Consider the following 27,436-nt stretch of genomic DNA (forward strand, 5'->3'; position numbering starts at 1 on the left):
AGATAAACGTTAAAGTGATCACTTGTTTCCAAATAGCAAGTCCTAAGGCCAGTATTCAAAGGAAGGTTGGATGTGACCCTTTCTTTCTTTCTGGTCCCTTTACCAAATCTCCACGCTACTCATGACATTGCTTGTTAATATTCTGCATTTCAAGATCTAAACAGGTAAACACAAGTTTGCTAATTTTTACTTAACAAACAAAACAAAACAAAATTTAAGATAAAACACTTAAATTCTCAAACACAAACATCAGTTTTCACGTTCATTAAAACATTTCAAAATTACTCAAAAATGAGAACTGAACACGTCCGCTTATCTGGCAGAGAACTTCTGAATTTATTCTCCAGAAGAAAAAGCAGACCTGAAGGATCACATTACTGGGACATTTCAAACATGATGACAAGTTCTTATCTTCTAAACTTCAACAAAAGCTGCTTGAACAAACTATTTAATGAATACCTGCCCTAACGGACTAGCCAGGAACCTGATGCACTAACGACGTCAGAAGCGGAGTCACTTCACTTCTTTCTGCTGTTTCCAGTTGCTAGAATAGTGGCAACTCGCATAAATATATTTAAAGTATCCATGTAGATTCCCAACATCCTAGAAAAGAAAATAATAACCGTTTAAGTATGTAATTCTAATAACAGTGATAAAAATTATTTCTTAATCTAGAAAAGAAGAAAAAGCAATACTGATTATTTATCTTAGGTATATAAGCTGGAAATTTTAAAACAAGATATGCTAACTAAGGAAGTCCTCGACAATGAAATAGTCAAGATTTTCTTCTGGCAAATTAACCTTTTAAATGGCAATGAGCAGTCTAAAAATCATTATTCTATCCAACACTCTATATCTTGATGAGGGACATGGGGGGAGGGGAGGAATGGGTGCCAGACAATACAAGAATCAAAACAAAACCAGCCCTGACCAGTTTGTCTCAGTGGATAGAGCGTCGGCCTACGGACTGAGGGGTCCCAGGTTCGATTCCGATCAAGAGCATGTACCTTGGTTGCGGGCGCATCCCCAGTGTGGGGTGTGCAGGAGGCTGCTGATGGATGTTTCTCTCTCATTGATGTTTCTAAATCTATCCCTCTCCCTTCCTCTCTGTGGAAAATCAATAAAATATATTTAACAAAAAAACAAAAAAACAAAAAAACACCACCACACACAAAGAAACTCCTTTGTGGAGGAAGGGAAAATGGCAACAGAACAGATGGACCTGTTCTGAGCCTAGTCCAGAGCAGATAGAAGGAGCTCGGGGAGTGTTAGTTGGCAAGCTAAGGGATAGCAGGACTCCTGGAGGTGGTTTCCTGACCAAGCAGCCGCACCTTGGCGGAGACCTCTCCTGGAGCTACGGGCTCAGAGGGAAAACTACTCTATCTTGCAAGGAAAAGTGGATCTTATCTGAGGCCTGAAAAACCCACAACTGTGGAGACCACTGAACAGCTGTGACGCACCAATCTGCGCAAACACGCGGATTCAAGGGAGTTCTTCACTCACCCACAGAAAGGTCAGCTTTTGCCGGGGATAACGTGAGGCATTGGGTCCCAGCTGCGGCTCCGAAAGTGGCAGCGTGGCAGAGAAACGCGTACGCTGCAAGACCCTGAGGACCAGGGAAGTCTGTGCCCACAAAAGCCCCCCCCACCCCCAACTTCGCTGTTGGGTTTGGCGTGATCCCTGATTGTGCAAGGGGGTCCTCAAGGTTGCTAACAGAAGGGAATCTCTAAAATCTTATCTGACACAGAGGGAGAGCATAAGAATTTGAAAGGCGTGCAGATTGCTTGAACTTTTGCACAAACCCGTCCTGTGCACACCTGGGCTTGTTCCTCTTCATCCCCTTGCTTCTGAGCACTAAGCAAAGACTACCCAGTTTGTCATATCCTGGGAGACTGCAGGGGAAAATTGCCTTTCTGGAAACTGGGGATGAGAGTGGGTAGAGACCACTTGGGAGCCAGCTCTGAGACAGCCCACCTCCACAAACTGGTATTGAGTGCCATAGAAAAAGATAGCTAGAGCAGCCAAAAAGATGGCAAAGTCAATCCAGAATCACTGCCACCTAAGGGCTGAATTACAAACTGACTTCTTTTATTATTACTTTTAATTAATCAAAAATAAAGGGACATAAGTAACTAAGAAACAGCCTACTTAAAAATAAGGACTAGCGTACAACACTGAGGTGCAGTGGAACGCAAGGAACTGCAATACTGTCTGGCCTGAGAAACAGGCGTGCCAAACAATTACAGAGGAATGACTTTCACTACTGCACATTTTTCATGCTAATTTTTCTATTTTTTATTTTATTTTCATTTTTTATATCTTTTACTTAACAAAATTTTTTCTTTTTTCCTCACTTGATTTTACCTTTTTAGTTACATTTTTAATTTTAATCATCATTATTACTACTACTATTTCACCTTTTTTGTTTCCATTTTCTTTTTATTAAGTGCCATTTTATTTTCTCTTTATTTTACATTGGGATTCGTATTCTTCATTCTATTTTCATCTTTCCTGTAGCATCGTTTAACCCTATCTCAATTCGACTTTTATGCCATCACTCTCTTCATAACCTTTCCCCTTTTGGTGGCCTGTTTATCTTAACCCTTTCCTGCATTACATTTTCTCTATTCTTTCTGTATATCCCCTGCTAAAATTTTCACCCTACTTATATATCTAATTTCTTTCTTTTTTTAAAAAATATATTTTATTGATTTTGTACAAAGAGGAAGGGAGAGAGAGAGTCAGGAACATCGATGAGAGAGAGTCATCGATCAGCTGCCTCTTGCACATCCCCCACTGGGGATGTGCCCGCAACCAAGGTACATGCCCTTGACCGGAATCGAACTTTCAGTCCCCAAGCTGACGCTCTATCCACTGAGCCAAACCGATCTCGGCTTATATATCTAATTTCCAATTCCCTGCTCTAAGTGCATACATACCACTCTCTTCGCTATCTTAACTATATATATTTTAAAAAATTGTTTTCCTCTCTGTTCGTTTGTTGTTGTTTGATTGAATGTTGATCAGATTGAATTTCTGTGCTTTTTAGTGAGATTGATTTGCCTACTCTTGTTATTGTTGCTTGGTATTTTTTATTTGCTTTCTTTTTGTTTATTATTTACTTATATTTCCCCTTGCCTTGCTTGATATTATAGTTTATATTAATCTCCAAGTACTGTTGCTGTAATGTACTGGGATTAGTGGTTGTCCTATTGGAATTTTCTCCATATATATATATGTGTATATATATATATATATATATAGTTTGTTCCCCTTTTCTCTCTTAGTCTCTTTCTTGTCTCTTTTATTCCCCCCCCCCGTTTCCCAATTTCATTTTGACACTACTTTTTTTTTCTTTTCTTTTTTCCTTCTTCTTCTTTCTCTCTTATCCCCTAATTTGCCTTTCTCTAGTAGTCACCTTTACTAACCTTAGAGGTTATTAATAACGCAAATACATTTTTGTTTAGTGCCTTTTGTGTTGTATCTGACTGTGTTGTATTTTGTGCCTCTAAATCAATGCAGGAGAGAGAACTACATAAACAGACATCCTGAAAAGAGAGACCACGGGGACACAAAGAAATAGCCCACATATGAAAGAAAAGCAGCATCACCAAAAAAGGAAGTAAATGAATTAGAGACAAGCAACCTATCAGAGCAAGAATTCAGAGAAATGATCGTAAGATGACTAAAAAGAATGGAAGACAAATTTGACAATATGAGTAAGAACCAAGAGGAAATGAAAAATGACATTGCTACTGCTACTGTAAAAAACTCAATAGAAAGCATCAAGAATAGACTAGAAGCAGCAGAGGAACACATTGTGAGCTAGAAGACAAGATGGAAAAAAATACCTAATTAGAGCAGTTTCTAGAAAAAAAATTAAAAAGCAGGAGGAGAGCCTAAGGGAACTTTGGGACAATACAAAACAAAACAATATTAGAATAATAGAGGTTCCAGAAGGAAAGAAAACCAAGGAAGGCATAGAAAAACTGTTTTAAGAAATAATGACAGAAAACTTTCCTGAGATAGAGAAGAAAAAACCCAAACAAATCCAAGAAGCTCAGAGCCCCAAGCAAATTAATCCAAAAAGATGGATGCCAAGGCACATTATAATTAAATTGGTGAACACCAACAACAAAGTAAGAATCTTAAAAGCAGCCGAAACCGGTTTGGCTCACTGGATAGAGCGTTAGCCTGCGGACTGAAAGGCCCCAAGTTTGATTCCAGTCATGGTCATGTACCTTGGTTGCGGGCTCATCCCCAGTAGGGGGTGTGCAAGAGGCAGCTGATCGATGTTTCTCTCTCATCGATGTTTCTAACTCTCTATCCCTCTCTCTTCCTCTCTGTAAAAAAAAAAAATCAATAAAATATATTTAAAAAAAAAATATTTTAAAACAGCCAGAGAGAGAAAGTTACATATAAAGGAACCCCCATTAGACTAGCAACTGATTTCTCAACAGAAACTCGTCAGGCTATAAGGCACATGTGTCAAACACAAGGCCCGCGGGCCAAATCCGTCCCGCCAGGCCTTGCAATGTGGCCCGCACCGCGCTGTCATCATTGCACTCTGCTGCGTTTCCATCACAATGACAGTTTATGACTGTTCAGTAAACCATTCGGCCCGCGATTTAGGCTGGATTTTAGATTTTGGCCCCTTCTCTGATTGAGTTCGACACCCCTACTATAAGGGAACAGGATGAAATATACAAAGTCAGGCAAAGGAATGGTCTGAATCCAAGAACACTGTACCAAGCAAGGCTATCAATCAAAATTGAAGGTGAAATCAGGAACTTCACAGATTAAGGGAATTTATCTCCACCAAACCAGCAATGCAAGAAATGCTAAAGGGTCTGCTGTAAAAATAAAAAAAGAAATAGGAAGTGAAGAAGGAACACAGGGGTACAGAATAAAAATGGCAAAAAATAAGTACCTATCAATAACTTTAAATGTAAAAAGATTAAATGCCCCAATCAAAAAACATAGGATAAGGGACTGGATAAGAAAACAAGACCCATATATCTGCTGCATACAAGAAACCCATTTCAGAAAAAAGACGCACACAGACTGAGGGTGAAGGGATGGAAAAAGGTTTTCCAGGCGAATGAAAATGAAAAAAAAAAGCTGGAGAAGCAATATTTATATCTGACAAATTAGATCTCAAAGTGAAGGATGTAACAAGAGATAATGAAGGCCACTTCATAATACTAAAGGCAGCAATCCAACAAGAAGAAGTAACTATGGTAAACATATATGCACCCAATAAAGGGGCACCCAAATACATAAAAAAAAAACAAAAAACTGCTGGAGGACATTAAGGGAGAGATTAATAGCAATACAATCAACAGTAGCAGATTTTAATAACCCACTTTCACCTTTGGACAAATCATCTAAACAAAAAATCAGCAAAGAAACATCAATCACTAGACCAGATGGAATTAATCGACATCTGACATTAATTGACATTTCACCACAAAGCCACAGAATACACATTCTTCTCAAGTGCACATGGGTCATTTTCAAAGATAGGCCACATTTTGGGAAATAGGCAAAGTCTCTTCAAATTCAAGAAGACAGAAATCAAGCATCTTCTCAGATCATAGTGGCATAAAACTGGAAATCAACTACAATAAAAATAATACAAAGATTTAAAACACATGAGACTAAACAGCATGCTATTAAACAAAGACTGGGTTACCAGAGAAATCAAGAAAGAAATAAAAAACATCCTGAAAACAAATTACAATGAAAACACAACAATCCAAAATCTATGGGACACAGCAAAAGCAGTCGTGAGAGGAAAGTTCATAGCTCTACAAGCTTACTGCAAGAAAAAAACAAGAAAAATTGTAATAAATTATCTAACTCTACAACTCAAAGAGTTATAAAAAGAGCAACAAGAAAAGCCCAGTGTAAGCAGAAGGAAGGAAATAATAAAAATCACAGTAGAGATAAACAACATAGAGACCAAAAAAACAATACAAAAGATCAACAAAACCAAGAGCTGGTTCTTTGAAAGGATAAACAAGATTGATGAACCTCTAGCCAGGCTAACCAAGAAACAAAGAGAGAGGACACAAGTAAACAAAATCAGAAATGAAAGAGGTGAATAACAACAGACCCCTCCGAAATACAAAGGATTGTTACAAAATACTATGAATAATTCTACTCCAACAAACTGGACAACCTGGAGGAAATGGACATATTCCTAGAAAAATATAACTTTCCAAAACTCAGTCATGAAGAATCTAAAAATCTCAATAGGACAGTAACTTTGGAAGAAATTAAAGCAGTCATCAAAAAGCTTCCAGCAAACAAAAGCCTGGAGCCAGATGGCTTCACAGGAGAATTTTACCAAACATTCAAGGAAGAACTAAAATCTATCCTCCTCAGACTATTCCAAAAAATTCAAGAGGAAGGAACACTTCCAAGCTCTTTCTATGAAGCCAGCATCACCCTAATACCAAAACCAGATAAAGACAACTCAATGAAAGAGAATTACAGGCCAATATCCCTCATGAACATAGATGCCAAAATTCTAGCAAATCGCTCCAGCAGCACATCAGAAAGATCATACACTATGACCAAGTAGGATTTATTCCGGGAATGCAAGGGTGGTACAATATCTGCAAATCAATAAAGGTGATACATCACATAAACAAATTGAGAGATAAAAATCATAGTCATATCAATCGACACAGAAAAAGCATTTGATAAAATCCAACACCCTTTCCTGATAAAAACTCTCAACATGGTGGGAATAGAAGGATCATACTTTAACATAATAAAAGCTATATATGATAAACCCACAGCCAACATTATACTCAATGGGCAAAAACTAAAACCATTCCCTCTAAGAACAGGAACAAGACAGGGATGCCCATTCTCACCACTCCTGTTTGTCATAGTACTGGAAGTACTAGCCATTGCAATTAGAGAAGAAGAAATAAAAGGCATCCAAATTGGAAAAGAAGAAGTAAAATTGTCCTTATTTGCAGATGACATGATATTGTACACAAAAACTAAAAGACTCCATTAAAAAACTAATAGACTTGATAAATCAATTCGGCAATGTAGCAGGATACAAAATTAACACCAAGAAATCCATGGCATTTCTATACACCAATAATGAACTTACAGAAAGAAAGACTAAAATAGCAATCCCATTTACCATCGTATAAAAAAAAACTAAGATACTGAGGAATAAATTTAACTAAGGAGGTAAAAGACCTATATGCGGAAAACTACACAACACTGAAAAAAGAATAGAGGAAGATGTAAACAGATGGAAGAACATACCATGTTCATGGGTTGGTAGAATCAACATCATCAAAATGTCCACCCTTCCCAAAGCAATTTATTGGTTCAATACACTCCCCATTGAAATATCAACGCCATACTTCACAGACCTAGAAAGAACTCTCCAAAAATTCATCTTGAACAATAAAAGACCCCAAATACCCATAGCAATCCTGAGAAAGAAGAATAAAGTAAGAGGTATTTCAATACCAGATTTCAAGCTGTATTACAAAGCCACTGTTCTCAAAGCAGCTTGGTACTGGCATAAGAACAGACATATAGATCAATGGAATATAATCCGGATATCGACCCAAACCTCTATGCTCAATTAATATTTGACAAAAGAGGCATGAACATACAATGGAGTCAAGACAGTCTTTACAATAAATGGTGGTGGGAAAATTGGACAGATACATGCAAAAGAATGAAACTGGATCACCAACTTACACCATACACAAAAATAAAATAAAAATGGATACAGGACTTAAACATAAGACGGGAAACCATAAAAACACGAGAGACATCCACAGGCAGTAAAATCTCAGACATACGCTGAAAAAACTTCACTGATACTTCTCCTAGAGCAGGCGTCTTCAAACTGCGGCCCGCAGAGGAGTCTGATCCGGCCCGCCAGGTTTTTTGGGCAGTGAGCGCAGCCGAGGTGTTACAGTAGGAATTAGTAGTTCATATAGTCCGGCCCTCCAGCTCTCTGAGGGACCGTGATCTGGCCCCCACTTTAAAAAGTTTGAGGACGCCTGTCTAGAGCAATGGAAGCTAAAGAGAAAACAAACAAATGGGACTACATCAAAATAAAAAGCTTGCCGAAACCGGTTTGGCTCAGTGGATAGAGCATTGGCCTGCAGACTGAAAGGTCCCAGGTTCGATTCCGGTCAAGGGCATGTACCTTGATTGCGGGCATATTCCCAGTAGCAGGTGTGCAAGAGGCAGCTGATCAATGTTTCTCTCACATCGATGTTTCTAACTATCCCTCTTCTCTTCCTCTCTGTAAAAAATCAATAAAATATATTTTAAAAATAAATAAATAAATAAATAAATAAATAAATAGAAAGCTTTTTTACAGCAAAAGAAATCAACAAAACAACAAGAAAGCCCACTGTATGGGAGAACATATTTGCAAATGTTATCACTGATAAAGGTTTAAACTCCAACATCTATAGACAGCTTATACAACTTAATAAAAGATAAATGATCCAATTAAAAAATGGGCAATGGACCTACATAGAATCTTTTCAAAATAAGATAGAAGGCAAAAAAAAAAAAAAAAAAAAGATAGAAAGCCAAGAGGCACATGAAAACATGCTCAAAGTCACTAATTAATTATCCAAGAGATGCAAATCAAAATGACAATGTGGTACCACCTCACACCTGTCAGAATGGCTATCATTGACAAATCAACAAATGACAAGTGCTGGCAAGGTTGCGGAGAAAAAGGAACCCTCATGCACTGCTGGTGGGAATGCAGACTGGTACACCCACTGTGGAGAACAGTGTGGAGTTTCCACGAAAAACTGAAAATGGAACTCCCATTTGACCCAGGAATCCCACTCCTAGGAATATACCCTAAGAAACTAGTAACACCAATCAAAAAGGATATATGGACCCCTATGTTCATAGCAGCACAATTTACAATAGCTAGGATTTGGAAACAGCCTAGGTGCCCATCAGCAGATTACTGGATCAGAAAACTATGGTACATCTACATAATGGAGTATTATTGCTGCTATAAAAAAAGAAGGAATTCTTACCATTTGCAGCAACCTGGATGTAACTGGAGAACATTATGCTAAGTGAAATAAGCCAGTCAACCAAAGAAAAATACCACATGATCTCACTCATTTATGGATAATAAAGAACATTATAAACTGATGAACAAAAAGATGGATACAGAGACAGTAAAGCAACAAACAGACTGTTAAATTATAGTGAGGAGATATGGGGGAGATAAAGAGATCAACCGAAGGACTTTTATGCATACATATAAGTATAATCAATGGACAAAAAAACTCTCGGGAGAGAGGGCATCTATGGGAGGGGGGCAATGGTACGATATGTACACATATAATACCTTAATAATAATTTTTTAAAAAACACCTTTGTGCCGAAACCAGTTTGGCTCAGTGGATAGAGCATCGGCCTGCGGACTGAAAGGTCCAGGGTTCGATTCCGGTCAAGGGCAAGTACCTTGGTTGTGGGCACATCCCCAGTAGGGGGTGTGCAAGAGGCAGCTGATCGATGATTCTCTCTCATCGATGTTTCTAACTCTCTATCCTTCTCTCTTCCTCTCTGTAAAAAATCAATAAAATATATATATTTTTAAAAACCCACACCTTTATGTTAGACACAAGTCTGGCAATTTTAAGTGTAATATACCCTCTCCTTAAGGCCCTACTTCCCCTTCATCCAAAGAAACTATTATGAATCTGTAAGTATAGCAACATTTTAAAATCGTTACAGTTTTAGTATTAAAAAAAGACTAATAAGTTGAGTTGTATGAGTTCTTTATGTATTTTGGATATTAACCCCTTGTTGGAGCTATTGTTTGCAAGTATCATTCCCCATTCTATTTGTTGCCTTTTTGTTTTGTCAGTAGTTTCTTTTGCTGTGCAGAAGCTTTTTAGTTTGATATAGTCCCATTCATTTATTTTTGCCTTTTCTTCCCTTGCATTTGGGGTCAAATTTCTAATATGTTCTCTATGACTTAGGTCTATAAACCTAGTATCCATGTCTTCTTCCATGTACTTTATTGTTTCGGATCTTATATTTATATCTTAATCCAAAAATTAATGTGGCCGAAACCGGTTTGGCTCAGAGGATAGAGCGTCGGCTTGTGGGCTGGAAGGTCCCATGTTTGATTCCAGTCAGGGGCAGGTACCTTGGTTGCGGGCACATCCCCGGTGGGGAGTGTGCAGGAAGCACCTGATTTATGATTCTCTCTCATTGATGTTTCTGTCTGCACCAGACAAAAAATCTAACTGAAAAATGGGCAAAGAATTTTATACCTCTCCCAAGAAGACATATAAGCAGCCAAAAGATATATGAAAGAAGATTCAACTTCACTATTAGCGAAATGCAAATCCAAACTATAATGACATACCACCTCACACCTGTTAGAATGGCTATTATCAACAAGACAAGTAATAAAAAGTGTCGTGAAGGAAAAGGAACCCCATTCACTGGTGGTGGGAATGCAGCCACTATGCAAAACAGTATAGCGGTTCCTAAAAATTAAGAATAGCTACCATATGATACAGCAACATCTACCTGAAAAACTCTAAAACACTTATTCACAAAGATATAGGCACACCTATGTTCCCTGCAGCATTATTCATGGTGGCCAAGACATGGAGACAACCAACATGTCTTTTGGTTAAGATGTTGTACGTATACTAGTGCACAATGAGATTCTATCAACCATAAGAAAAGGTGTAATACTGTCATTTGCAACATGAATGGACCTTGAAAATACCATAAGCGAAATAAATCAGTCAGAAAAAGCTAAGAAACACGTGATTTCACTAATATGCGAGATATAAAACTGAAACTCAGAGACAAACAATGGATGGTAATTACTAGAGGGGGGGCAGAAAGTAAAGGGGCCAACTATATGGTGACAGAAGATGAATTGACTTTGCATGGGGGGGGTACAGCACTCAAATAGATAATCTTATATAATAAAAGGCTAATATGCAAATTGACCGAACAGCAGAAAGACCATGTACTCCCACAGGGGGAGTGCCACTCAGCCAGACTCACAGGGAGTGGACCTAAGCTGCTAGACCACATGTGTCAAACACAAGGCCCTCGGGCCAAATTCATCCCACCAGGCCTTGCAATGTGGCCCGCACCGCGCTGTCATCACTGCACTCCGCTGTGTTTCCATCACAGTGACAGTTTATGACTGTTCAGTAAACCATTCGGCCCGTGATTTAGGCTGGATTTTAGATTTTGGCCCTTTCTCTGATTGAGTTCGACACCCCTATGCTAGACAAACATCCCCGAGGGCTCCTGGACTGTGAGAGGGTGCCGGTCGGGCTGAGGGACCACAACTCCCAGAGTGCACGAATTTCACGTACGCTTGAAGCCTATATGATCTTATTAACAGTATCACTCCAATAAATACAATTTAAAAAAAAGAAAAAGAAATAGCTTTAGCCTAGCTAGCATGGCTTGGTGGTGAAGTATCAACCTATGAACCACGAGGTTATTGTTAGATTCCCAGTCAGGACCACATGCCCAGGTTTCGGGCTCAAACCCCCGGGGAGTGGGAGGGAAGGGCATGTAGGAGCAGCCTACCAATGATTCTCATCATTGATATTTCTACCTCTCTCTTCGTCTCTGAAATAAAAATATATATATTAAAAAAAATAAGTTACTTTAAAAATATGTGGTAACACCATGAAACTCAAGAAATTATTCAATAAAATAGCCTACTTTGGTGGAAAAAAAAGGAAAAAAGCATTGTTATATAATACTTAATATCAGTTAAATTTAAATATCTCCAAAATGAAATTTTCATACTAAGATATTTCCAATTTTTAGTAAAAGTCTTTTCGATTAAACATTTCAAGTCAATTACTTACACTTTCCAATGAATACCCAATACATCTTTTCTTCAGTTCTAAAATCTGTTAAATATTAAAATTGACCAACAAGAACACCATAAGACTAATTATTCTGAATTAACTGAATATCCAAATATTACTTGGTTACAATAAAATAAAATTTCTATAGATACACAGCTTACTAAAGAAAGAATAGACCAAACAGCAATAGAAATAAAATAGTAAAATTTGACAAATTTTGTTGTGGGTTGAAATAAAAAGGTATGTCCAAGTCCTAATCCTTGGTTATCTGTGACTGTGACCCTATTGGGAACTGGATCTTTGTGAATAAAATTAAGGTGTGAGTTGAGATGAACACTGGAGTAGGGTGTGCCTTAATCATATATGACTCCCATTCTCATAAGAGAAGAGAAGAGACAGCAACAGGCAGGGACAGGAAGAATGCCACGTGCAGACGGAGGTAGAGTTCGTTCAGAGTGATGTATCTACAAGCCAAGCAATGCTGGCTCTGCCAAGACGATAAGAATGGCAAGAACAGAATCTGCCACAGAGACCTCTGAAAGTACCAACAATGATAACACCTTGATTTGAGACTTCTACCAATTGTGAGAGAATACATTTCTCTTGTTTTAAACCACCCAGTTTGTACAGTTTGTTAGGGCAGCCCTAAGAAACTAATCCTATCCTATGTAATAAAGAGGTAATTGACCACTCCAACACACAAGATGGCTGCCACAAGAGGGCCAGCAGGGGAGGGCAGTTGGGAGGGACCAGGCTTGTAGGGGAGAACAGTTGCGGGGGGGACCAGGCCAGTAGGGGAGGGTAGTTAGGAACAACCCAGCCAGCAGGGGAGGGTAATTAGGGGTGACCAAGCCGACAGGGGAGGGAAGTTGGGGACAAACAGGCTGGCAGGGGGCAGTTAGATATCAATCAGGCTGGCAGGGGAGTGGTTAGGGGGTGATCAGGCTGGCAGGCAGAAGTAGTTAGGGACAATCAGGCAGGCAAGCGATTGGGAGCCAGCAGTCCTGGATTGTGAGAGGGATCCCAGATTGGAGAGGGTGCTAGCTGGGTCTAGGGACAAACACCATGCACCGCCCACCCCCACTGCACAAATTTCATGTACCAGGCCTCTAGTATAATCATAAAACAAAACAGGACAAAATAAATGTTTTATATAACAAAGACATTAAAGACTACTTACGAATTGATGGGATCATATTTTTGAACTCCATATACTGGCACTATTTCTGCACGCTTGATGACTTTCTGTGTGTCATACAGAAGGAACATGCTGAAAAGAGCTAATCCACCATAAATTGCCACAGAGTACAGAGTGGCACCAGCCACAGTGGTAGGTGGAAGAAACATAGATCCTGAAATCAAAATGGGAAAAGAGGTGTTTTTTTTTTAAAGGGTCTTTTCTCTAACGGTATATATAGTTAATGCTATTTTAAATTTTTTTTTTTTGTATACTGAACAGATTAAAAAAGCATCTCAGTTATAAAAACGGTCTAATTTTATATACATTCAATTCAAAACCCATGATACTCATTTCTGCAAAGGGTGGCTTACCCACATTACAGGAAGGCTCTTGTATCAGAGCCATGCTCATGTTCTGCAGTCCAACTTTGCCATTTTAGATGCATTTGGTAAACCAATAGTAATGATTTGCTATGATGCCAAATAAGAAAATCCAGTCTAATTAGCACAGATCTTTTAAACAACTTTTAAAAATGACTAAATATTTTTCCCTCCAGTAAGAAACCTGAGTATCTAAGATGATTTTGGTACATCATGAACCAAGAACCAACTGTCAAAGCACAGTGGCTTACCCAGTGAGGACACAAAGACGAGGCCCAGGCCCACTCCCAGGGGTGCTCCCATGTTCAGAAACTTCTCACTGGGCGCACACATGGCCACAGTGGAGAGGCCACCTACGATGCCTGCCGTGTACCACGCAGCTCTGATGAGAAGAGGCCCCCCTAATATCGTCAGAGGAGCCACCACTGCGCCCATCACACCTGGAGAAAACAAGTGGTTAGTTTTTACTAAACAACCAAAGGGAAAATGCCACTTCTAACATGCCCTTTGAACCTATATTAAGCAGTTCAATAAAAAAGCCTTCCCCTTATTTATGTTAACACTACTCCCAAAATCCCACAACCAAAACCTGGGGCTATCCAGATTCTAAAATCACAATAGCAGCATTATTCCTAGTCAAACAGCCACAACTCACAAGTACAAACACTAACCTACATTTTAGTGACTGTCAAATTTTGTGCTGTAGTTAATTTTTTGGATTAAAACCTAACTTTAGTCTTAAACAAAGTAAGACGAGAAAGTGAGTATATTATGCTAATCTTAAATGTAGCTCAAGGTTGAGTGTTGATCCATGAACCAGGAGGTCACAGTTCAATTCCTGGTCAGGGCACATGCTCCAGGTTGCAGGCTAGATCCCCAGTAAGGGACATGCAGGAGGCAGCTGATCAATAGTTCTCTCTCATCATTGGTGTGTCTCTTTCTCCCTCTCGCCACCTCTCTGAAATCAATTATTTATATATATATATATATATATATATATATATATATATATATATATATATATTTTTTTTTAATGTAGAAACTTCAAGAACATTGTGTAATAAGGAATGTAATCATAACTTGTAAAAAGTAATTTGTTGTCAAATATTTATAAACAGCCTCATAAAAATTACAGTGAAAGTTATCAATATAATTAACCAGGTAAACAGAATTCAACTGGAAAATAAATCTTGCCCTAACCAGTTTGGCTCAGTGATAAGAACCTTGGCCCTCAGACTGAAGGGTCCGGGTTCAATTTCTGGTCTAGGCATGTACTTGGATTGCAGGCCCGCATGTGCAGGCGGCTATCTATCAATGTTTCTCCCCCCTCTCCCCTTCCTTCCTCTCTAAAAATCGATGGAAAAAATATCCTCAGGTGAGAATGAACCATAAATAAATAAATAAATAGATAAACAAATAAATCTTAGATAAGGCATTATCTTAATGGTGAGTAGAACAAGTTACCCTTTCTTAAACATTAAATGTGCATAGTTTAACTCAGAATAGGCACAGAGCTGTCTTCATACTAAAACTTCAATACTAGTGTATTTCTTTTGTGAGAATAACATTTCTAGGTCAAGTAGTAAGGTAACTAATTGTATTTCATGATGAATAACTTTAAATATTTTTTGCTCTAGGATCCCACTACAGCTGCTGTGCTCACCAGCCATGAGCCTGGCTCAGGGCTTCTGGCTGAGCAGTACTCCCCGTGGGGGCACACTGACCATTAGGGGGCAGCTCCTGCACTGAGAGTCTGCCTTCTGGTGGTCAGTACACATCATAGCGACCAGTTGATCCACTATTCAGTTAATTTGCATATTAGCCTTTTATTATATAGAACTAGAGGCACAGTGTACAAAATATGTGCAAGGGAAGGGGGTGTCCCTCAGTCTGGCCTGCACCCTCTCCAATATGGGACCCCTTAGGGGATGTCCAACTGCCGGCAGTCATCCCTCTCACAATCCGGGACTTTTGACTCCTAACCACTTCTGCCTGCCAGCCTGATCACCCCATAACCGCTCCCCTGCTCGCCTGGTTGTCCCCAACTGCCCTCCCCTGCTGACGTGGTCGCCCACAACTTCCCTCCCCTGCCAACCATTTTGTGGTGGACATCTTGTGATGATGTGAGGGCATCACACAAAGGCACAAGGACCACCTAGGCTTTAATTAGTATATTAGGTCTAGTAATAATTAATGTCGTTTTATAATACTTTTTTTAAATCGAATTTATTTAAGAAAGTTTTGCAAAGAACGAAACAAATGGTAATCGGAAGGGGCAATATCAGGAGAATATGCAGGTTGAGGGAGAACTTCCCATTCCAACTGGCGCAGTTTTTCAGCAGTGATTCTTGCAGTATGCGGTCGTGCGTTATCGTGGTGAAGAATTACGCCCTTCCGATTAATCAGCGCGGGTTCTTTTTCTCTTAAAGCTTGGGCTAACCTTTCCAATTGGGCACTATACACTGCACTTGTAATGGTTTGGTTAGATGGTAAAAGTTCATAATGAAGAATTCCTTTAAAATTCCACCAAACACACATCATCACTTTTTTCGCATGCAAGTCAGGTTTTGGCGTGGGCTGCGGAGCCTCATTTTTGTCCAAACATTGAGGCCGCCTTTTCAAATTAACATACAGCACCCATTCTTCATCTCCGGTAACAATTTGCTCTAAAAACGACAAACGGTTTTGACGAGAGAAGAGCGAACTGCAAATTGTGACTCTTTGATTAAGGTTGTTGTTGGTCAACTCATGAGGAACCCATTTTCCAAACTTTTGGACTTTGCCAAGTGCACACAATTGATTGGAAATTGTTTTCTGTGAACAATTTAAAGTTGTCGCAAGCTCTTGTTGAGTAACTTGAGGATTTTGCACCAAAAGAGCTTGAAGACTTGAAGAGCTTCTTGATCAAAATTGGACACACGGCCTCGACCACTCTTGTCATCTAACGAAAAATTTCCCTCGCGGAATTTCTCAAACCAACGCTGGCATTTTCTGGCGCTAACTGCATCTTGACCAAGAGCACTACAGATGTTTTTTGCAGCCTCACTTGCTTTTCTTCCTAATTGGAACTCGTAAAGCATGCAGTGCCGAATATGCTCTTCATCCGCCATCTTCTTAGCCCTAGTTTTGCAACAAAAACCAAACCGAACACAAACTTTTTCAAGCAAAACTTGTTAATTGCACTTCACACGTTCTGTAGATACCACATGTTTGAAGGTTATGTCAATACATGTCAACGCCAAGCAAGACTTTAAACGAATGTTTAAAAACGACATTAATTATTACTAGACCCGATAGATACCTGAGCCTCATTCCATATTTCTGGTTAAGTGCTCCCAGTTTGCAGACTGTCATTTTGATGTGTGTACTGTTAACTTTTACTAATTACTATTTCAGTAATTCACTGCTTTTACTTGTTATTTCTGAATTTTTGACAGATATTATAGCTAATAATACTGCATCATACGTTTGAATGTTGCTAAGAAAGTAAATCTTAAATATTCCCACTAGGAAAAAAGAAATGGCAAATATGGAATGGAGGTGTTATTTAATGCCATGGTGGTAATAATTCTGCTACACATACGTGTATCAAATCAACATGCTGCACCTTAAACTTATACAATATTATGTGTCAATTACTAATAAAGTTGGGGGAATAACACAAATAGAATAGTTTTTCAACGAGCATTTCAGTAATGCCTGCTAAGTATCACTTGGTCCTGACTGAGACCACTGGTGTACTAAACATTTGGATAAAAAATGTCAGCTTTGATGTCCTTTTGATGCTGAGTCCTTGAATCATCCAAACCCCCTCTGGGTCCCATCTCAATCTTGCCAGGGAATAATAAACGGGCATAGTGCAGGACTTGGAAAAACAAGACTGGGGTGCCAATGACTTTTGTGCTTCCTAGTGTATGACTCACCCAGCCTTGGTTTCCTCAATTATACAATATGAATATGCTAATATCTACCCAGTTTCCTAATATGTTTATGAAGAATAAAACATATTTTGAGCCACAACAATTAAAAATAAATAAATTGGCCATCATACTGTGCAGCCCTGGGTTAACATAGCAGGCCTAGGGCTGTCTTTACAAAGGCCTGCTTGCCAGGTTAGTCCTGCTTCTTATCTGAGAAGCTGGCACTTGGACAGTTCTCTGACAGGGTGAGGCTACTGGTGCAAACACTTGAGTTATGCTAAAGACCTGCTTTCCTTCAGGGAGTCTGGTTTGGATTTTTTATTTGTTTTTGTGGTTAATGCTCACCTGAAGATATTTTTACATTGATTTTTTTTTTTTTTTTTTTTTTTAATAGAGTGGAATGGAGAGGAAGGAGGAGGACAGAGGGAGAAAGAAACATCAATGTGAGAGACATTGATTGGTTGCCTCCCACAAGTGCCCCGACTGGGACTAAAGATTTAGGGATTGAACCTGAACCCAGGTACATGCCCTTGATCAGAAATCAAAACTGTGACCCTTGGTGTGAGGCTGAAACTCCAATTACTGTACACACCTGCCAGGGCAGGGAGTCTGTTTTTTGATAGTTGCTAGGAGGGTGCCTACATGATCAGCTTTCAATAAAAACCTTGGGCCTGGCCTGCCTGGCTCAACCAGGAGGTCTCAGTTTGATTCCTGGTCAGGGCAGAGGTTTGGGTTTTGGGCCTAATTCCCAGTGTGGGGTATGCAGGAGGCAGCCAACAGTGATTCTCTCTCATCATTGTTATTTCTTTCTCTCCCTCTCCCGTCCTCTCTGAAATAAATGAAAACATATTTACAAACAAACAAACAAACTAAAAATAAAAACCCTGGCCGAGTGTCTACTGGCTTCCCTGGGCAGAAAAACTACACGTTCTTCCTCTTTTCCCATTCTTGGTGTGCCCCCCAGGAAGGAGAACATTGAAAGATTGTGTATTTCTCCAACACCAGACTCTGCCTATATATCTTTTCCTCTTGCTGATCCAGTCGTGCATCCTTTCATTGTAATAAACCTCACCGATGAATACTAATCAATTGCTGAGTGAATTAGTGGTCTTAAGGACCCCACTCCCACCAACACACATAAAATACTGACCCAAATAACTTATATGCTACAATAACATCAGATTAAAAGGTGTTTTGTAAGCAAAGCAGGTAGAAATGCTTAATTCAATTTAACAAGTGACTTAAGAGACCAAGAGGGGAGAGAAGGAGTTAGAGGGGAAGAGGAGGGAAATCAATGATGAGAGCCACTGATTGGCTGCCTCCTGCCTATTTATCCTAGATAAAAAGACACTAACCCTGTTTCCTCAAAGAACTCATTGTCTAAAATGGGAAACAGGTGCCTGCTAAAACTACTCAGTAGCCTAGATATTTAGAAACATAAATGTAAATGTGAAAATTCAAATGGCGAGAATTTTGGTGATTCAATGAAAGTCTTATTAACAAATGCACAGTCTATTCTTCTAAATACTTTTTTTTCTAAAAGCAAGTCATTGGTAATAGAAGAAAAGGGACCATCTCCCTCTCAAACAGTGATTTGTCCTGCAAGTCTCCAAGGAGATCATCTATGATTGAGTAACCTAACACCAAAGAGTCTTGAAAACAAGGTTGGGAAATCATGCTGTCTCCTAGTTACCAAAATAAAGACAGCATATGAATAACATAAATGACATATTTCACCCCAAGTTGTGATTGAGTGCCAAAAACCTGGTTTCCATTTACTAACCATGCTAGAACACTTCCCAGTATGTCTCCCTGAAGTTTCAGGGAAATGCTTATAAAATGTCTTGCATTGTGGTAGAGAACATGCACCAAGGAAGCATTTTTGTTTCTCGATCTGGTTGGCTCTTTATTCAACCTAGAAACAAACTATGCCAGGAAACTTTGTCTGAACTTTCAAATATTTGTTTTGCAACAATTAAGAAAAAATTCACAGAATATACCTACAAGGATATGAAAACTGCCCTGCAATAGCAAGGCTGACAGCCTTTACCCTGCCCAATGTTACCTTGTGCCAAGAACTGCCCTAAATGCATTAGTCACAAACATATATTGTGATGGGTATCAGGTCTAAAATCCTCCTGGTTGCCGAAACCGGTTTGGCTCAGTGGATAGAGCGTCGGCCTGTGGACTGAAAGGTCCCAAGTTCGATTCCAATCAAGGGCATGTACCTTGGTTGCGGGCACATCCCCAGTAGGAGTTGTGCAAGAAGCAGCTGATCAATGATTCTCTCTCATCGATGTTTCTAACTCTCTATCCCTCTCCGTAAAAAATCAATAAAATATATTTTAAAAAGAAATAAATAAAATCATCTTGGTTATTAGATAAAACACAGAAAAGAAAATCTCTGCATGTACTAGGCCAGTGGTTGGCAAACTCATTAGTCAACAGAGCCAAGTATCAACAGTACAATGACTGAAATTTCTTTTGAGAGCCAAATTTTTTAAACTTAAACTATATAAGTAGGTACACTGTTATTAACTTAATTAGAGTACACCTAAGCTGGCTTTTGCTAAAAACTCAAGGGGTCAAGAGCCTCATGTAGCTCTTGAGCCACAGCTTGCCAACCACTGCATTAGACTATACAGGAGGCAAGATTAGTACTGGGGATTTCCATGGTCTTATAATAGTATATAAACAGAGGTAAGTAGAAAATTACCAAATTTTTCTAAACATGAAGCTTAACTAAATTATGTACAAAGCATGTGTGGTTGTGAAAAGCCACTTAAAAGGTAGTATTAAAGATCTATTTAATAACAACTGAAAACTAGAACATACCAGAGTGCAGTAACCAAGCAAGATGCTTTGAGCCTGGGCTCCGGTCATAAGGTATTGATTGTACCAACATTCCAGCTCCAATCATGGCTGCAAAGGTTGCACCAATTGTCTGAAAGAACACATATTATTAAGAAAAATCTATCCTTATACAACAACAAAGTAGAAGCCCACAAGTTCTAATTTTCAGTTAATCTTTCCAAGAAACCATGTTTTTTCCAACACATAAAAGGTCTTTATTTCCATTTGGCCAAGTTACAAGAGTGCCAACGCCCTTAAATTTGCAGACAGTTTTAAGTGAATACAGAATTAAGCTTTGACTTAATAACGTCATCTTTTAAACTTAACGTCATCATCTGCACTGTCTGTCTGACACACAGGCACCTGCTGCTTCCATTCACATTAAACAGAAAAACATGCTGAGTTCTATTCTACCATTTTCCAATGGACAATTACTAAAAACTACTTCACATATCCCTGTGCAAAGCATTGTCAGGTTATTTATCACAATTACACTTTTTCTTTTAAGCACCTTCATGATCCAGTTCCATTTTTTGCCTTAAAATAAAAATTTTATTCTTTTTAGACATAGGTTTCACAAAATCTCTTTACAAGTCCCAGAATAATTATTTTTAAATTACATTCTAGTATAGCACTAATAGCATTTAAAAATATTAGTCAAGATATACCAATTAAAATATATATATATATATGTGTGTGTGTGTGTGTGTGTGTGTGTGTATGTATGTATGTGTGTGTGTGTGTGTGTGTGTGCATATATCACTCTTGGAAAAGAAACCTGAGAAAATAAAAGCACATGGAAAAGAGAAGAAATAAGACTGTTTCTTTCCTTCAAACTTTCTGGCTGACTTGGCCCTCTTCCCTTTTTGTTGCCTTAGATTTCCATTATTATGATTTGTAAAGATTCCTTGTGTATATAACAAGAAAGCAATATAGTTAATGGAAGAAAGATGATAACAAATAGCCAGGAAATTTAAAGGGAAAACTGTAAACTTGTAGCTTTTGGACAGAATCAGATAGCATATATTTTATTTGGCCAATTACTAAAAACAAACGAACACCGTGACTGAATGCAAATGCTTCTGGTTGGGAAGGTTTTTCTCCAGATGCTAAGAATCCTGTGTGATGCTCCAGACCTGCCTCATCATCTGCACTGTCTGTCTGACACACAGGCACCTGCTGCTTCCATTCACATTAAACAGAAAAACATGCTGAGTTCTATTCTACCATTTTCCAATGGACAATTACTAAAAACTACTTCACATATCTCTGTGCAAAGCATTGTCAGGTTATTTATCACAATTACACTTTTTCTTTTAAGCACCTTCATGATCCAGTTCCATTTTTTGCCTTTCAACTTTCCAGTCTCCACTCCAGCTGCACAAACATGCCTCAGGCTTATGCCTCTTTAATTCTGTTCATTGTGCCTAAGAACTCTTTCCTGTTTGACTTACTTCAGAACTTTCTCTTTATCTGGGAAGGTTTATGGTGGGTCCCGTTGCTGCCAAGAGGTGTCAAGATAACTCTCCTCTGTTCCAAAGACACTTAATACAATGATTAGTGTCTACAGACATGTCACCCCCCCCCCCCCAAAAAAAAAAAAAAAAGACTACATCTTCACCACTGAAGCATCTGTCTGGCTTCCTAAACTTTTATATAAGTACAAGAGTAAAAGCATATGAGAGTGATCTACCGTATTTCCCCAAAAATAAGACCTCCTCTGAAAATAAGACCTAGTGTATGGAAAGATAAAACATCCCCTGAAAATAAGACCTAGCACAATTTTGGGAGAAAAAATTAATATAAGACACTGTCTTATTTTCGGGGAAACAGGGTAATGCCCACAGGAGAATATAGCCCATGCACAAAACTTCTTTAACATTCTTATTTTAGGGGCTAAACTCCTTTGTGAATATTTTTTTTTCCTTTGTGAATTTTGATCTTCCTCATATAGCCATGCTTGCTTAATTACAAAAAGCACTATTGTAAATGATGTACTACTGATTCAACTAACATTCCTGGTGAGAATGCACATGCTTACTCTGTGCCTTGTAGAACCTGTAGGCTAGGCAATCCATGCCACCCATCTGAGAAGTAATATCCTAAGAATACTGACTGTCCACATGGCTATGATACTGTAAGTGTTCCTCCTTTTGGAATGTACAATCTGTGTAAATATTACAGATTTGGAGGTTGGATGGATTTGGGCTACCTATAGAGAACTGGTGTGCCATAGGACATCTCTGAGTATTATTACATAGACTCTCCCATCTTCTCTTCCCGTCCAGCCTCACACTCACTGTTCTAGTTCACATTCTTATCAGATCTTGCAAAGGCAGAGCTAGTACACTGGCTCTTCCACACTAGTTCTCCATACTCCAATACCCACAAGGCCTTTGCTGTTCCAGTCCTCTGCAATGGCCTCACTGCTTAGGCACTCCTCTCAGCTTGCCAATCACACAGTCCCTTAACGTCGTCTTCACACTCGAGCCCTCAAATATGCTAAAGAATTGTAAAGGCACTTTTAATAACTGCTTTCTTTGCTCAAGCTGTTTTTGCAAACTTGCAATACCCTTGTACTCTCCTAAAATAAGAAATGACAGGCTTCAATAGCCCTGATGAGATAAAACTTCACGGGACTTCTCTACTAGTCCAAGACAAAATTAATCTTTCAACTGATTTAAAACTTTCTGCTTCTTATTGTATATTCTTTACCACTTACTCTAGTTTATCTCTTCAACCAGAGAGTAGAAAAATAGGGTGATTTCACCACCCTGGAAATTAGTTTTTGGTATCTAGTAAAATAAAAAATGTACAAGAAACACTCATCAGACCATGCCATCTTGAAGGGGAAAGTGGGTCTTATTGGAAGCCTGAAAATCTACAACTATGGCAACCACCGAAAAGCTGCAAGCCTCAGAATACCAGTCCCCAATTGGTGCAAACACTTGGATTCACAGGAGTTCTACACTCCAACACGGAAAGGTCAGATTTCACCTGGGATAAGGAGAGAGAGAACTACATAACTAGGCACCCGGAAACGAGAGACTATGGAGAGACAAAGAAACAGCCCGCATATGAAAGAAAAGCAGGAATCACCAGAAAAGGAAATAAATGAAATAGAGGCAAGCAACCTATCAGAGAAAGAATTCAGAGAAATGGTCATAAGGTGGCTGAAAAGAATGGAAGACAAATTCGACAATATGAGTAAAAACCAAGAGGAAGTGAAGAAGAACCAAGGAAAAAAGAAAAATAGGCTCCCCTTGCGCAGGCACTGGCCGGGGCGCCAGGAGTGGGGAGTCGCCTCCTGGTCGCAGCTGCAGCCGCCGTGCCAGCCCAGCCCATGCCTCCTGGGCTGTGCCTCCGGGTGACTGCACCACCTGCGCCCGACAACCCGGGCCAGGATGCCCGCCGGCTCCCAGCGCCCCGCAGACGGGCAGGAGACTGTGGACGCCCAGCCCGCAGCCCGCAGCATGGATTCGGATTCTGGCGAGCAGAGTGAGGGTGAGCCCACCACCACTGCAGGTCCCGATTTCTTTAGTTCCAAGAGTTTTGCCCTTCAAGCCCAGAAGATTCTGAGCAAAATAGCCAGCAAGACTGTGGCCAACATGCTGATCGATGACACCAGCAGTGAGATCTTTGATGAGCTCTACAAAGTCACCAAAGAGCACACCCACAACAAGAAGGAAGCCCACAAGATCATGAAAGACTTAATCAAGGTGGCCATCAAAATTGGGATCCTCTACCATAGGGGTGTCGAACTCAATCAGAGAAGGGGCCAAAATCTAAAATCCAGCCTAAATCGCGGGCCGAATGGTTTACTGAACAGTCATAAACTGTCAATGTGATGGAAACGCAGCGGAGTGCAGTGATGACAGCGCGGTGTGGGCCACATTGCAAGGCCTGGCGGGACGGATTTGGCCCGCGGGCCTTGTGTTTGACACATGTGCTCTACCAGAACAACCAGTTCAACCAGAAGGAGGTGACTATCATGGAGAAGTTCAGGAAGAAGCTGAACCAGACCACCATGACTATCGTCAGCTTCTATGAGGTGGAATACACCTTCGATAGGAATGTGCTCTCCAAGCTCCTGCACGAGTGCAAGGACCTGGTGCAGGAATTGGTGCAGCAACACCTGACCCCCAGGACCCATGGGCGCATCAACCATGTCTTCAACCACTTTGCTGACGTGGAGTTCCTCTCTACCCTTTATAGTCTGGATGGAAACTATAGATCCAGCTTCAAGAGGATGTGTGAAGCAATCAATAAATTGCTAGATGAGAAAGTCCTCTGAATATCTTCCTTTCTCCTGGACTTTGCTGCGTTCCGGGTACAGCCTCCAGTGTGGTCTGGGTGAGAGCCAATTAAACGGGAAGAAACCCTCGTCAAAGATGCCCATGTTCTGTCTTTTTCGTCCCTCTGATGTGGATGCTGAATTGAGCTCAGGAGTGTTTGTCCCCTGATCTTGCTGGTTAGGTCTGGAATTTAAATCACCTTTGTTTGCGAACCCAAAGGACATGTCTTCTATGCCAATGGTAGGCAAAATCATTAGTCAACAGAGCCAAATATCAACAGTATGACGATTGAAATATCTCTTGAGAGCCGAAAACCGACTTTGGCACATGGGCCACGAAGTTTCAATCCCACTGTACATGCACACCCAAATGTGGTATTTTGTCGAAGAGTCACACTCAAGGGGCCAAAGGGCCGCATGGGGCTCATGAGTCGCAGTTAGCTGACCACTGTTCTATGCTAAGCAGAAAGGCTGCCCTGCTCATCAAGGAGAGCTCAGTTCACCTGTGGAGTAGAAGGAGCCCTGGCCCAGAAGGCAGAGGACATGGTTTGGTTTCCCAGCTCTACCAGTTGTGACGCCATCCTCTGGATACTGCCTGCCCGCCCGCCTGCCCGCCTGCCTGCCTCCCTCCCTGAGCTGCTGTGAGGATCAAATGAAACAATGTATGTTCATGACTTTGAAGATGCTAATGTAGGGTCTTCTCTTCAGAGTGTGAGAGGGAGCCACTTGGATCTAGACTATTAAGCATCAAAGAACAGAACAATAGCCTCTGGTGGGATGGGCTTGCAATCTGTCTCTAGACGTGCTATTTCAAAAATTGAAAATTAATCTAAAGGTGTGAAAAGGTATAGCTGCAAATTAGGAAAAGAGCTCTGTTTTCTGGATCTTAGCTGTGCGGTTCTATGATCCTCCAGTGGGGGGTAGAGTCCCACCCATCACGCAGAAGCAGAGAACTATGCTCCCTGCAGGGCCCCGTTCCATCCTCTAAGGGGCACAGTCCGTGAGGACCAGGAGGGTCTATTCCGGCTGCACAGGAGAGTCAGGCAAAGTGAATCCCACCCATCTTTCTTGGCTTCTCATAGTCATTGTGTGCTGTTTTCTCTAGTTTGTTAATAAATTCAAACTACCCTTAAAAAAAAAAAAAAAAAAGAAAGACAAAATGAAAAATAACATTGATGCTGTAAAGAACTCAATAGAAAGCATCAAGAGTAGATTAGAAGTAGCAGAGGACTGCACCAGTGAGCTAGAAGGCATTATGGAGGAAAATACCCAAGTAGAGCAGCTTCTAGAAAAAAAAATTTAAAAAGCAGGAGGAGAGCCTAAGGGAACTTTGTGACAACATGAAACGAAACAATATTAGAATAATAGGGGTTCCAAAAGGAGAGAAAACTGAACAAGAAATAGAAAGCCTGTGCGAAGAAATAATGACAGAAAACTTCCCTGAGATAGAGAAGAAAAAACCCACACAAATCCAAGAAGCTCAGAGTCCCAAACAAAAATAACACCAAGAGACCGACGCTAAGGCACATTACAGCAGCAGCACCCAGGCCCAGAGCAGCAACGGGCAGGCCCGGAGTAGCTGGGAGCGGAGCAGCCAGGCCGGGAGCAGCTAGGACCAGAGCAGCAGCATCCAGGCCTGGAGCAGCTGGGCCCGGAGCAACAGAGGCCAGGCCCAGAGCAACAGCGGCCAGGCCCAGAGTAGCTGGGCCCGTAACAGCTTGCAGCTCGCCTGTTCATGCCCCAGGGCTGCTTCTCAGACATGGCTGGAAACTTTTGGGGGAACTTGAGGGTCTGCTGAATCAAGTGATGAAGGCTTACATCTGGATGTGTTGAGTTGTTGTAGCGCTGAGGTGTTGATCTGTGAGTGCCTTGTGTGGGGTCTGGATGAGGTTGGTTGATCTATTTGGAAGTGTCTTTTGTGTGAAGTGTATCCTTGGGCATGTGGAGGTATTATTGATTTGAGAAAATGCTAAGTACCGTATTTTCCAGCATATAAGACGACCCCCTAGTTTTAGTTAAAATATAGGTTTAGGCCTATATTCGCTGTATAAGACTACACCCCACTTCAAAGAAAAGACTTACCGTATTTTTCGGACCATAAGACGCACTTTTTCCCCCCCAGAAGTGGGGGGGAAAAGTCCCTGCGTCTTATGGTCCAAATATAGCCTACACATATACTTTAAAAAAAAACTTTTTTTACTTGCCCGGCTCTGTGTGGTCTCTGTATGCTTGCCCGGCTCTAAAATGGTTCTAAATGCTGCTCTTTATTTTACAGGGTTGATTACATGTGTTTATGACTGTGATGTTGGGTTTTAATGCACATAAAATATTTTAGGACACTATTTGTTTTAGAATTTTTTTTCTTCATTTCCCTTCTCTAAAAACTGGTGCTGTCTTATGGTCCGGAGCGTCTTATGGTCCGAAAAATACGGTACTTTGCCGTCAAGATCTGCAGGTAATTTTTGTGCAATTTTGGTCTTTTGCCCCCGATTTTTGGTTGACTTTTTTTTGTTTCAAAAGTCATCTTATACGCCGGAAAATATGGTAATTGATTTACTACCTGAAAAATTTAAAGTTCTGAAAGTTTAAGGTCTCTTGCCAAAAAGAGGTTTTAAAGCTAACACCTTAATTTTAATGTAGAAATGGGAGGACAAGCCCTTTCCACCCAGAACAGGTAATCCAATTCCAGCCAGCAGCTATCTTTAAACAATGTGTTCATTTACATTTGAATGGCTATGCCTTTTGATAGCCTAAGGGCAAGTTTACATGTAAACAAGTTTGCTTCTCAGTTCCCAGGGCAGAAAAAACAAGGTTTAAAATTATTAGATTTTAAAATTTATTCTTAAAAATATAAAAATTTATTAATTAAAAAAAAAACAAGGAAATTAAAAAACCTGATGAACAATATT

The 27,436-nt window shown here is 40.1% G+C and overlaps 2 protein-coding genes across 3 annotated transcripts in view; one reads left to right on the forward strand and one right to left on the reverse strand.

Moving 5' to 3' along the window:
• Positions 1-312: 312 nt before the first annotated feature.
• Positions 313-27,436, reverse strand: part of GHITM (growth hormone inducible transmembrane protein) — a 36,528-nt gene continuing 9,404 nt past the window's right edge. Inside the window, exons 6-9 of one of the 2 annotated variants that reach the window (XM_036461162.2) lie at positions 20,216-20,324; positions 13,712-13,900; positions 13,081-13,252; positions 313-603 (exon numbers count right to left, since the gene is read on the reverse strand). In XM_036461162.2, the coding sequence (XP_036317055.1) occupies positions 519-603; positions 13,081-13,252; positions 13,712-13,900; positions 20,216-20,324 (555 nt within the window). In that variant the 3' untranslated portion in view covers positions 313-518. The remainder of the gene's footprint in view (positions 604-13,080; positions 13,253-13,711; positions 13,901-20,215; positions 20,325-27,436) is intronic. The other variant, XM_036461163.2, reaches the window with a different exon arrangement.
• Positions 23,535-24,684, forward strand: LOC118732112 (tumor necrosis factor alpha-induced protein 8-like protein 3). Its single transcript, XM_036461173.2, has 2 exons — positions 23,535-23,988; positions 24,192-24,684. The coding sequence occupies exons 1-2, from the start codon at positions 23,638-23,640 to the stop codon at positions 24,525-24,527; spliced, it is 687 nt and encodes a 228-aa protein (XP_036317066.1). The 5' UTR covers positions 23,535-23,637; the 3' UTR covers positions 24,528-24,684.

This window comes from Pipistrellus kuhlii, unplaced genomic scaffold, assembly GCF_014108245.1.
Source record: "Pipistrellus kuhlii isolate mPipKuh1 unplaced genomic scaffold, mPipKuh1.p scaffold_m20_p_35, whole genome shotgun sequence".
NCBI lineage: Eukaryota > Metazoa > Chordata > Mammalia > Chiroptera > Vespertilionidae > Pipistrellus > Pipistrellus kuhlii.

Coding starts and splice junctions, on each gene's coding strand:
- LOC118732112 (XM_036461173.2), top strand. CDS start 23,638: ATGCCCGCCGGCTCCCAGCGCCCCGCAGACGGGCAGGAGACTGTGGAC. Junction 23,989..24,191: donor GGATCCTCTACCATAGGGGT/GTCGAACTCAAT, acceptor GTGCTCTACCAG/AACAACCAGTTCAACCAGAA.